Source organism: Epithele typhae, assembly GCF_022376455.1.
Source record: "Epithele typhae strain CBS 203.58 chromosome Unknown BXZ73scaffold_1, whole genome shotgun sequence".
Classification (NCBI taxonomy): domain Eukaryota; kingdom Fungi; phylum Basidiomycota; class Agaricomycetes; order Polyporales; family Epitheliaceae; genus Epithele; species Epithele typhae.
In genome coordinates, this window is record NW_025954192.1 from 1,138,160 (window position 1) to 1,149,553 (window position 11,394).

At 62.7% G+C, this 11,394-nt stretch overlaps 4 protein-coding genes across 4 annotated transcripts; 3 read left to right on the forward strand and 1 right to left on the reverse strand.

Moving 5' to 3' along the window:
* Window positions 1-1,544: 1,544 nt before the first annotated feature.
* BXZ73DRAFT_95678 (uncharacterized protein) lies at window positions 1,545-1,886 on the forward strand (the record flags this gene model as incomplete). The annotated part of the gene is made up of 2 exons (XM_048026857.1): window positions 1,545-1,631; window positions 1,716-1,886. The coding sequence occupies 2 exons, from the start codon at window positions 1,545-1,547 to the stop codon at window positions 1,884-1,886; spliced, it is 258 nt and encodes an 85-aa protein (XP_047883903.1).
* Window positions 1,887-2,034: 148 nt separating this feature from the next.
* Window positions 2,035-2,979, forward strand: BXZ73DRAFT_37396 (uncharacterized protein; the record flags this gene model as incomplete). The annotated part of the gene is made up of 1 exon (XM_048017991.1): window positions 2,035-2,979. One exon carries the CDS (start codon window positions 2,035-2,037, stop codon window positions 2,977-2,979), a length of 945 nt encoding a protein of 314 aa, XP_047883904.1.
* Window positions 2,980-3,753: 774 nt separating this feature from the next.
* On the reverse strand, window positions 3,754-4,543 carry BXZ73DRAFT_95680 (S-adenosyl-L-methionine-dependent methyltransferase; the record flags this gene model as incomplete). Its single annotated transcript, XM_048026858.1, has 3 exons — window positions 3,754-3,942; window positions 4,004-4,277; window positions 4,329-4,543. The coding sequence occupies 3 exons, from the start codon at window positions 4,541-4,543 to the stop codon at window positions 3,754-3,756; spliced, it is 678 nt and encodes a 225-aa protein (XP_047883905.1).
* Window positions 4,544-5,170: 627 nt separating this feature from the next.
* On the forward strand, window positions 5,171-7,964 carry BXZ73DRAFT_86361 (Man1-Src1p-C-terminal domain-containing protein; the record flags this gene model as incomplete). Its single annotated transcript, XM_048024172.1, has 9 exons — window positions 5,171-5,344; window positions 5,374-5,454; window positions 5,512-5,583; window positions 5,637-5,795; window positions 5,847-6,575; window positions 6,702-7,211; window positions 7,263-7,340; window positions 7,436-7,514; window positions 7,570-7,964. The coding sequence occupies 9 exons, from the start codon at window positions 5,171-5,173 to the stop codon at window positions 7,962-7,964; spliced, it is 2,277 nt and encodes a 758-aa protein (XP_047883906.1).
* Window positions 7,965-11,394: the final 3,430 nt, after the last annotated feature.

Below are 11,394 nucleotides of genomic sequence, written 5' to 3' on the forward strand. Positions count from 1 at the left end.
AGGGGGCGGGAGGGTGATTGATTTGAGGTGATTTCAATTTGGTGCAGATGGCTTTCTGGGCACGACGGGTGCGTTGTTTAGAAGGCTTCGATGGGCTTGGGAGATTGGCTTGGGGCTCGGCTCCGAACTGTTGGCTGGGTGGGTTGCTTCTACCCTCAGGCTCCAGGGACGGCGTGCAAGGGGAGACGCGGACCGCGGTTCATTGGCTGGAACGCTTACTACTCTCGCCGCCCAGCGACGCTCACGGTTGTATACTCGGACGCTCACATCCGTCGAGCGAATAGATGAATTTGTTGTTGCAGTAGGTCATAGCTCGTCGGGCCTCGGGTGCAACAACTTTGCTGTGTATTTGCAACTGTGGATTCACACCCACGCGGCGTGCTGGGACGACAGAGCTGTCGATGTGGATTAAGGTGGCGTGTTGTCGGTCGAACGTGATCGATTGTTGTGTGCAGTTGTGTCCCGGGGCAGAGCAGGTCAGCGTGGGACGGAGAGAAGGGATGGGCTCGGGAGGTGATTGGCGGGAGCGGGACAGCACGCCTGTCAGACTGCGAACAAGCCTGGGCGAGTTGTTGGCTTGTGTGCATGGGAAACAGGCTGGGAGGGCGTCGCGGACGTCAACGGGTGATCTGGGGTGTTACATTCGGCGTGATTGTCGCCAGCGCGGGCTCATTGCCTCACGGGCGTCGAACAGAGAGCGAACAGCGGAGACAGGGCAGCGCCGGAGTGGTGGGGCCCGGCGCAAGACGAGGAAGAGGAAAGCGTCGGGCGGGCCTGCGCTGTGTTCTGTCGTCGGACGCGGATTGGAGGGCGACGAGAGCGAGGGAGAGGCGGAGGGAGAGGATTGAGCCGGGTCAAGCCCGGGGCAGCCGGGAGAGAGATCTCAGATCGGGATCATGATTGAGACGTTCCTGGTCCTCGACGGTGCTCACTCGCGCGCGGCCCAACGCGCGAGGGTGGTGACGCTCCATCCTGTTGGTCTTGGTCGGGTGCACGGCGAACAAGATGGGGCGTGATGAGCGGGCGGGTGGGCGAGAGCTGGGCGTGTTTTTGCGGGGAACACGGCGGGCTGATGGCAGGATGGACGCGCGGCAGGGATTGGGCATGGCGGGCGCGCCTGGGAAGCAGTGCGCGGGGCCGGGGATTGGCTCCCGGGGGTGTGGCAGCCATGGGCGGGAGGAGGCGGAGGGGATGATGAGATCTGTCGCCATGACAGGCTATCCCCGAACTGCCCTGCCGCCTCGATATAAGTCCTGGGCCCGCCCCGGTCGCTGTCCGCCAACCTTTTCGTTCGCCCCTTCGTTCTTTCTTTCTACTCCGGGTCCGAGCTGCGCCTCGCTCCCTTTTTTCGTCTTCTTCGGGGTGAGCTTATTCCGCCTCTCTCGAGACCTCCTGCTAACCATGGCCCAGATCACTACCTCCTTTGACAGGAACCGCTCAACGCACCACCTCCGGGAGGCCCATTCTACGTCTTGATTGACTATCAGTCCTTTAGTTCCTGTCCCACCGCCCGAACCCCTACGGTCTTTTAAAGCTTTACGACAATGCGTTTCTCCACCCTTTTCTCCTCCGCCCTCCTCATCGGCGCCGTCGCTGCCCTCCCCGCTCCCATCCCGGGCCCCTCCAACGAAGTCCGGTAAGTCCTTTTTTCACACGCCCTTCGTTTTCACGCGCTCCCCGAATCCCTCGCTCAACCCACCCGCCTCCGTCTACAGGTGCAGCAGCTCCGACTGCAGTTCCTCTTCGAGCTCGAGCTCCTCCTCCAGCTCAAGCTCATCGAGCTCATCCTCCTCTGGCTGCAGCAACGGCGACTGCAGCTCCAGCAAGTCTTCCTCCTCTTGCTCTGGCAGCGACTGCAACAAGTCGTCGTCGTCATGCTCGGGTAGCGACTGCAACAAGTCCTCTTCGTCATGCTCGGGCGGTGACTGCAAGATGTCCTCCTCAAGCATGTCCTCTTCGTCGAGCATGATGTCCGACAAGTCCACCATGACTCAGGATTCTACCTCCGTCATGTCCACCAGCACCACCTCCGCGATGACCTCCACCATGACGTACGGGTCTGGTTACAACAACTGGGGTGGCTCTGGCTACAACGACTGCGTGCAGAAGTGCATTGCTGACTTCGGTCCCCCGCCCTCGACCTACACCCCCTCGTCGTCCTACAACTCCAACGACGGCAAGTACCACGGTTCCACCGGTTCTGGCACCACCCACACCGTCATCGTCGCCCCCACCCAGGGCATGCTCAAGTACGTGCCCTTCGCGGTGAACGCGTCTGTCGGCGACACCGTCAAGTACGTCTGGGGCGCCAACAACCACACCGTCACCAAGTCGTCCGCCCTCGAGCTCTGCAACAAGACCTCCAACGCGCCCTTCGCGTCCGGCACCCAGAACAAGACCTTCGAGTTCACCCAGGTCGTCAACGACACCAACCCCGTCTTCTTCTACTGCGGCACCCCCGGTCACTGCGAGAAGGGCATGTTCGGTATGATCAACGGTGCTTCGGCTGCTGGCTCCTCCGGCTCGGTCGCCTCGATGATGTCTTCCGCCGTTGCCAACTCCTCGGACATGGCCGCGATGATGGCGTACACCAACACGCTCACCGCCAACAACACCGCGGCCGCGAACTGGGGTCAGAACATCGACATCTCCTCGCTCCCCGGCTGGGCCCAGACCTCGGCGCTCGAGAACGTCCTCCTCACGCGTGCGTTCCTTGCGCTCAACCCCGAGGCTCTTCAGGCGGACGGCTCGATCAAGATGGACGGTGACGCCCCGCTCATGTTCCCCACCGACATGACCGTGGTCAACAACGCTGTCGACGCCGCGCCCTCGGTTGGTTCGTCCAGCGCCGCGCCCTCGTCCGCGTCCGCCGCCGCCGACACCAAGGAGACGTCGAAGTCCAACGGTGCCGTCTCGAAGGTTGCGTCGACGGCCGTCCTCGGTGCCGCCGCGTTCGCCGCCGTCATCCTCGCGCTCTAAGCGTGGTGCTGCTCCCTCCCGGTACTCTCGTGTTCCTAGCACATCGCTCGTCGTAATGCTTCTCGTGTACATGAAGGACTTTAAAGGTGTGCCCCCCTCTATAGCCATAGCTCTTTTACGGACTATTCTGGGCCCCCCATACGCATTGTAGATTCAGCTCACCGTACGCTCATACCACTTCCCGCCGGTGTTACCACACGGACTCGTTGCATGGACACTTACTGATAGTCTCTCCAGGGCGCGCGCTCTCGCGGCCCATCCCCCTTACCACGCTAGCGGCGTGATCCCCTTGCACCCTCTTTGTTTCCTCCCTTGCTCGCATGCGAGGAAAAGGTTGACCACTCCCCCCGCCGAAATTAGGGCAGTCGCTGTAGTGTAGCAATACGAACAGGTCGGACGCCCACCATTTTTCGTGTGATGTGTGATCTCTTGTTCTTGTCTTGGCTGCAAGGTTCGTTTCAGGACCTGATGCGATCTTGTTGCCTGTGGAGATGCGTTGCTCTGCCTTGCACCATCAATGATGCCAGATGTGTTGTGGGCGGTACATTGTTCGGCAGATGATGGAACTACCTTCAACTGCGGTTCCACGCTTCCTTTATGAGGCTGCAATACCCCAATACGTCGTAAAGCAGTCCGTGTACAAGTGGCATGCATGTCCTTTGCGGTTCTACCATCCGCCAACATCGCGTCTCGTACACAAATGAGGCTGCAGTTACACGGTTGCAGAGTGCACTTGCAACTGCAGGCGGCGGGACGCTTACTACGACTCAGATATCAGAGCCGGATGGCGTAGCAGAAGCCGTCCCAGCCCTTCTCGCCAACGGTCGCAATCGTCGTCGCGTCCACGTTCTTGTCCGTCTTGAGGTGCTCGAGCATGCGGCGCACCCCCTGCGAGTCGATCCCGTCGTGCTCGGGATCGGCCGGGTTGGACACGCGGCCGTAGCGGACGACGTTGTCGATGATCTGCGGTTCGCGTCAGCGTACGTGAACGCGCAGAGGTCGTGCGGGCTTCAAAGGCACGCACGATGACGCCGCCGGGGCGGACGAGGCGCTCGGCCTCGAGCAGGTACGCGAGGTTGCTCCGCTTGTCGGCGTCGACGAACGCGAGGTCGAACTTGGGCTCGGAGGGGAGTGCGGCGAGGGAGTCGACGGCGGGGCCGCGCACGATCTTGACCTTGGAGGCGAGCCCGGCGTGGTCGATGGAGGCCTGCGCGACCGTCGCGTGCTTCTCGTCCACCTCCATCGTCACGACCTCGCCGTCGGCTGGGAGGGCGCGCGCGAGCCATATCGCGGAGTAGCTGCGGCGGTCAGCGGTGCTTGGGTGGGCGGGACGGAGTGGGTGGGCTCACCCCCCGAGCGTGCCGACCTCGAGCACGCGTTTCGCGCCGATCGCGCGGGCGTGGAGGTACAGGAACTTGCCCTGCGCGGCGCTGACGGCGATCTGAGGCAGGCCGTTGTCAGCCATGTTCTGGAGGGCGAAGTCGAGGTCGGCGTCGGGAGCGAGGAGGAAGCTGTTGTGGAAGCGGTCGGAGCGGACCCAGTCGTCGAATCCTTGAGAAGACATGGCGGCTGGAGTGCGATTACGAGAGTAGGGAGGCTTGGAGGTGGGCGACCTTGGGGATGGGAGGGAACAGGCCAGCCGGGAAGTGCACGTTTATATACGTCTTGACACCCGTGGGCTTACAGAGGCATATGGACACCTGACCCGTCTGTCTGGCGATGCGAGTGGATTTCCGTGCAGTTCAGGCTCGAAGCTGCGGTACATGGGAGGAGTACCGTCCCGGTCTGTTAGAGCGATAGCGAGGACGCGATGGTCGCTGCGCTCGATGTGAGTCGACAGAAAGGCACCGAATGAGACTAGAAATCATACCAAGGTCGATTGCGGTCTTCTCGTGGTTGGTTTAGGACCCAGTATGGGATGCATCGCGGTCCCGACGGACGTCATCCGGGGACGTTGAACATGGAGTTTATCAGATAAGATGAGTCGACACCGCGCTAAGGGCAGGCTTCGACGCGCCACGCACGTGACAGGGGTGGTCGCAATCGCGTGTTTGTTTATCGCGCATGACGCGTGGGAACACGACGCGCCGCGACCTGAACCCCAACTACGTCCTTCTCCGTACTCGCCCCCACCTTCCACACCCGCGCTTGTGCCTGCCGCCGGCGCGCCCGACCCACCCTCCTACCCACCATGTCGCGTGGCCTCACCTCGACGCAGGTCATCGAGCTCGGCGACTACCTCAAGCCTGACTTCGACCCATCGACCCTCACTATCTCACAGTTGCGCGGCGTACTCAGCTTCCACAACATTAGCTTCCCCTCAAGCCAAGCCAAGGCCAAACTCGTGCAGGTCTTCAACGAAGAAGTGAAGATCAAGGCGAAGAATTCACGAAGGAGCGCATCAAGCGCGAGAACAGCGGCGCCAGCGACGACGGTATCACCGACGGTGTCACTGGCAAGCCCATTAGCAAACAGGTGCGCGCGACCCCTCGCCCCCTTCGCGCACGAATTGCACTGATTTGGGGATCCCAGGGCATTATGCGGCGCTCTTCGCGCCTTTCCAAGACTCCCGCGCCGGAAGAAATTCCTCCTCCTGACGCTGCAGTAAGTCTGCTGTCCCTCTCAGTTGTCTCACGTACCCTGGCTGATGGTCCTAGACCACACAGTCAAAGCGACGTCGTGCAACAGCAGAACCCTCCTTGGGAGGGCCGTCTCGTCGTCGCCCTTCGTCTAGACACCCGCAACCGACGGTGGTTGAGGAGAGCGAGCCGGAGGATGAGCCTGTTGTCCGCAAGGTCGGACGACCTGCAAAGACTGTGCGTAGTTTCCTGTTCTCGCTCCTTGCGCACTGTCTTATGCAAGTGCAGACTGATGTCGCTGGAACCCATGCACGCCGTATCTCCGGTCCTCTCATTGACGACCCGGAATCGGGCTGGGAGGACAACAACGTCTTCCAAGACTCATCTCCATTGCGTCCATCACCAGTTCGTCCTCGCGCGCGCAAGTCTTCTGCGTCTGGCCGACCTGCGCCCAAGTCTCGCAAGTCCATGTCTGCACCTCCGGACTCGCTCTCGTCTACGATGGAGAAGGAAGGGGGCAAGCCACGCACTCGCCGCTCGTCCGTAAGGCCTCCCGAGAGCTTGTTTGAACCCGTGCTACCTGCCGCAATCACGGCACCGCGTCAGCCGTCCATCGTACGCGACCTACCCGATGAACGGGAGGAGTCGCCATTCATCCACGAGAGTCCACGATCCGATGTCAAGTACGAAGACGGACATCAAGACGACGCTTACCCGGACGATGAAATGCATGGAGAGCCACAGGAAGAGGTTGAAGAAGACGAGGAGCTAGACACTCCAGAAGCGGAGAATGTGAAAGCCGTAGCCCGACGTATTGCCGATGGCGGCCCCGTCGTCAAGGCGGGTACTGCGCAAGAAGTTTCCCGCAGCGGCTGGAAAATGGGCGCCATGGCGTTCTCCTCGATAGCGATTTTTGTCGTGAACCTCCTCGCGCTTACTGCAACTTGGGAGTACAAGGGAGAGTCTGCGAGGATTGGTTTCTGCGATGCGGCACCCACACCAACGCCGTCCTCGAGGGTATGCGGGCTCGTAGGGTTGCTATCGAGAGCTGCAACCGTGAAAACCGCTCCGCCTTGTGGGATGCCCAGCATACATCAATTCCTGCAGCAACCCCGAGTTCTTTAGGAAGCGACGACTCCGTAGTCGCTGTCATCGAAGCTTGCCCCCCCCTCCCTACTCCCTCCACCGGACGAATGCATACCGTGCCCTGCACACGGTACCTGTGCCCCCTCCTCTATCACTTGTGAACCTGGCTACATTCTTCACCCCCACCCTCTCCTTGGGTTCCTTCGGGTTCCAACAGTGCTGCAAGAGACACCTCAAGGTGCCCTTCACAAGTATGAGCGGTTAATCCCATCATTCACCAAGGAGCAGCTCCCGAACCTGCCCTACGCCATTCTCTCGTACATCTTCGACGGCATGCCGTACGTTGGTTCTGTCGCCTTCCCGCCGCACTGCACGGAAGACCCTCGTCGTTTGCGTCACATCGGCGTCCTTGGCAAGTCTCTCAACTCGCTGCTCGCCTACGAGCGAGGCCGCAGGGTCTGTGAAGGCGTTGGCATCGGCAAGACCCCGGGTGACGACGCAACGGAGGCTCGTCTCTGGGGTTTCGAACTCGAACGGCTCAAGGATGACATCAAACAAAAGACTGCAGTGAGTTCAGTGCATCATTTTCCAAGTGTACGCTACTGACGTACGCATCAGCCTCAGCTCCTCGGCACTCTGGATACTACCTTCAATGAGGCCGTCCAAGAACTCCTGCAGACGGGCAGAGTCTCATGGGTGAAGATGCAACGTGAGCAGCATCCTCGCAAATATTTCAATGTACTTTGCTGATGATGCGATGACTTAGCGGTACTCGTTACCTCGCCCACAAGAAGGCAGAGATGAGCTGGCCTTGCAAGGTCAAAGTACAGATGCGTACTGCATGGTACGAGTGGCAAGCCACTGTGATCGGTATGTTCTTTGATGTCATTCCTCTTTCGCCGAGGCTCACAGTACACATCAAAAGGCACCGCAACCGCTATCGCAGCCGCCATTCTCTTCCGAGGGCGACAAGCCCGGAGAGCGATCGAGGCAGATAAGGTCGCGGAACTAGTGGACTCTGCGCTTGGCTTGTTGCGCAATCAGGAGTTCGCGCACCATACAGACCCCGTAACGGCTCCCAAGCCGTATCTGTCCTCCATCCAACTTCGCGACCTCGTCCTCCAGGACATCCGCAGTCTGAAGGAGCGGAACCGGTTGTGGTCGAAAGTGGAACGGGTTGTCGAAGCGAACACCAACATCCGCACCAACCAGGAAGAGGTCGAGGGCGGCGACGAGCAGCGCGTCTGGCAGTGGGTGGGTGCTTTTGGAAAGACCCTTCCGCCAGCGACCCCCGGATTTGGGGAGCGGATCGTCGCGTAGAGTGCGAGTTCTCCCGCATCTGCGATGCGGACCGTCATCATGCTGTGTCACGACACTCGATCTTCCTCGCTTGTCCTGCTCTCCGTCGATGCTATCCGTCAACATGCCGTGTGCTATCCCTCGCTGTGCCTGTGTTCGTTCGTGAAGCCCTGGCTCCGACCCGTATGTTCTACTGCTTTATGACAGTATCTATGTGTACCGTGTACTATGGGACCGCACCATCTCTAACGAATGACGATTTCTGTTTCTGACTGTCCTCTCAGGAGTCTACGATCGCACTGTACGATCGCCGCCCCAAGCTAGATCAAACAACCGCGCCCACAATGACATCACGACCCGAGAATACCCTTGGACACTCGAGGACAGGTTCGGTTGCAGCGGGTTCGATGATAGAATGGGTACCTCAGAGCTGCAGGCCGGCATTCCTCCATCGGAGGGATAGCGGCCACAGGTCTGCGAGCGCACCACGTTGCTCGTCCGTTGGAAGAGGGAACCGAGGAACCCGGAGCCCTGAGTAGTCAGTTAGGAGGCACTGGGCTAGGCTTCCGGCGCGCGGGTGAGTCAACGTCGGTGTCGCAATCACGCGCTGGGGTACGCGAGTGTTCTGGCCAGCACTCACGCACTGAATTCGCATCGACGGGTCGAGTCTGCTCGCCCTGTCCGCACTCCACTCGATCGTTCTGACTCGCCGCCGCGATCCCCGATCGCGTTGACTCTTTTCGCCGTCCTGGCGCGGGACCAACCTACCCGTCTCGCCGGGCGAGCCGGTGCTCGTGGCTAGTACCGGCTGGACAAGATATGTTAATGGGCAGTGGGGCGCTCGGTTCTTCCGTGCTGGTTGGAGGCACCCCCGCGGCCGCGTACGGCACTGTGCGTACTACGGATCTTGTGTGGGCGTGTGTGGACGAGAGCGCCGCGGAACAGACCCATCCCGCGGCGCGACGACGGTCTAGCGGCGCACTCCGACGCCGTCCGAGGCAGGGCCGTGGTCGGGTGGAAGGGCCACCGCGGGGGCGGTGGCGCGGTCGGGGCGCGCGCGAGTCTCTCGTTCGGCGCGGCGAGGGTGGCGCGTGCGAGTGCTAGCCCGTTCCCATCCTGATCCTTCGCCGCACCGCACCGCAGCGCGCCGAGTGAGCGTGAGGCAGAGGGAAGGGACACATGGCTCAAGTGGTTTGTTGCAAGTATGTGTGTCTAGCGCCGCCCGAGAGCGGCCGGAACCTGCCACCCTAGGTATTCTCGAGCAGTCTTGTGCTTTCTGTGAGCAGACCCGACGGCGGCCGGGGAGTGGTCGTGTTTGCCAGTCGCATATAGTTGGGTGGCTTGCGGCGCCCGGCGTGCCCGCTCGAGTGGGTGGGTGGGCGGCTGCAGAGTGGTTAGGACACTATCAGCTCGCGTAATGAGACTCGGCGCCGCTCTACGCACCCGACGCTCGCGCCGGCACCGGACCACAGCTGCGCCCCAGTCCGTCGTGGCCGGAGCTTGGGAGGGCAGCGCGCCTCGCGCGCGCGCTGCAGGAAGTGCGCGCGTGGGTGTGGGCTGCTAGTACCGCTCACGCGCGGGGCCGTCCTAACCTGTCCCTCCGTCTGCGGTGCGGGCGCCGACGTGAGCGCGTTGGCGCGCACCGGGGTTTAACGCACACCTGAACTTACCACAGCGCCGTGCTGAGCGCCGCCGCTGGATGGCTTTCGGGGCGCGCTAGGCGTAAACGGGGCGCAGCCGGGCTGTCCTTCTGGGCGCCGGGGGCGTGCGTTCTAGACCCTCGTGCGACGACCTTGGAGGGCAAGGACGATGGTTGGTAGTCTCGCGCCTTCGGCTGCCCTCCGGTCGCATGTCGGAAGACGGACGGGCGAGTCCAGCGCGGGTATGTGCTGGTTATCAGACAGGCCCTGCAACAGCAGCACACCCTCGTGTGTATTTCGAGCCCAGACTCGCGTCAGCTCGACGCGGCGGAGGTCGGCGGTCGTCCGCCCGTCGGACCGCCTGGTGACCCCCAAGTACTGACCCCACCCGCTGTGCACAATCGGACGCAACGAGGGCAAGAAGAGGTGACCGCGAGGAGGAGGAGGGGCTAAACGTGTTTCCGGGAGTCTGTTCCCGACGACGGCTGGGACGGACGCGCCTCGACGCGCGTGCCACCCGCGGACCGTGCGCCACCCCAGCGAGGGCCTCATGGCTATTCGCCGCCGCCGACACGACGACGACCCCGATCGCCCCGCGCACACGCGCGCGTCATCGCGCCGTCGCCGCCCCACGCGCGCACCCCCGCGTCTCAGCCCGTCTTGCGCGTGGCGGGAGGCCGAGCTCCCCCGCCCGCGGCGCTGCCTGTCTGTGGATCGGGCTCGGACGGGGGGCGAGAGCGCGTGTGCCGCCTGCGCATGTGCACACGCCCGCGCCGAGTGTCGAAAGCAGCGCACCGGGGGCTCGAGCGAGCGTTCTGCGCCCGCTGCTCCAAGCTGCGTAGGCTGCACCAAGACGCCCCAGGTGGTCGCGGAGAGGAGAGGAGAGGACTGGGGCCGGGAGCAGCTGCGGTTGGGGGTGCTCCAGTCAGCGCTGTCGGTCCGCTGACTCTGGACTTTGGACTTGGGGATCTGGATTCTGAGTGGCCGGGGAGACAGCCCAGCGATCGCCGATGCCCCCGCCAATCGGCGCCGGGCGTCCCCGCCAGTCCGCCCGGCGTGCGCGGGCAAAAGCTGGCCCAGACGGCCTCCGCTTCGGGGCGGTCTGCAGGACAGCCCAGCCCAGCCCGCGCCGATCGTCGACGTCCTGCGCGCCCTGTCAGCCCGGGACTCGTCGCGAGCCGCTTGGGCCCCCTCAGGCATGCGCGCGATTGAACCCGCGACCCGCCGCGCGGCGCGATCGCGCGCGCCCACTTTGTCTCGACGCGGGCACAGGCAGGGCGCCGCGCGCGTCATCGCTCGTATCCGCTCGCCGCCCCCCGACGCAGGTATTCTCGTGGCCTGCAATCGTTTGCGCTGGTGCTGTTGTCCGCGCCACCCTCGTTTACGCACGGCGAGGGGCGAGAGACGCGGATCGACGGGAACCCACTGCGTCGAGGCTATCGGGATTGGGAACGCCCCACGACGCATCTAGAGCCGCGTGCGGCGCGCGGGCAGCGGACGATGACAGCGAGAACGTCATGGAGAGGCAAACGAGCGCGGCGACACAGGAGGCCAGGGCCCCAGGACTGTGATTCTGCCCCCGGGGGAGAGGCTTCGCGAACAGCCGGACAGCCGCGGTTGAGAGGACTCAGGAGGGGAAAACGACGTACTAGCCGCACTGACGGATGGCGGGATGGTTAACCGCGCGGCGCCGGCGAGCCAACGTCGCTGGGAGCTCCGCTTCGGCAGCTGCCCACCGCTCACGCGCGAATACGCACGGAGCCCGATTGGAGGCGATCGGTCGGTCGGTCGGACGGCGAAAAGCTGTGGTA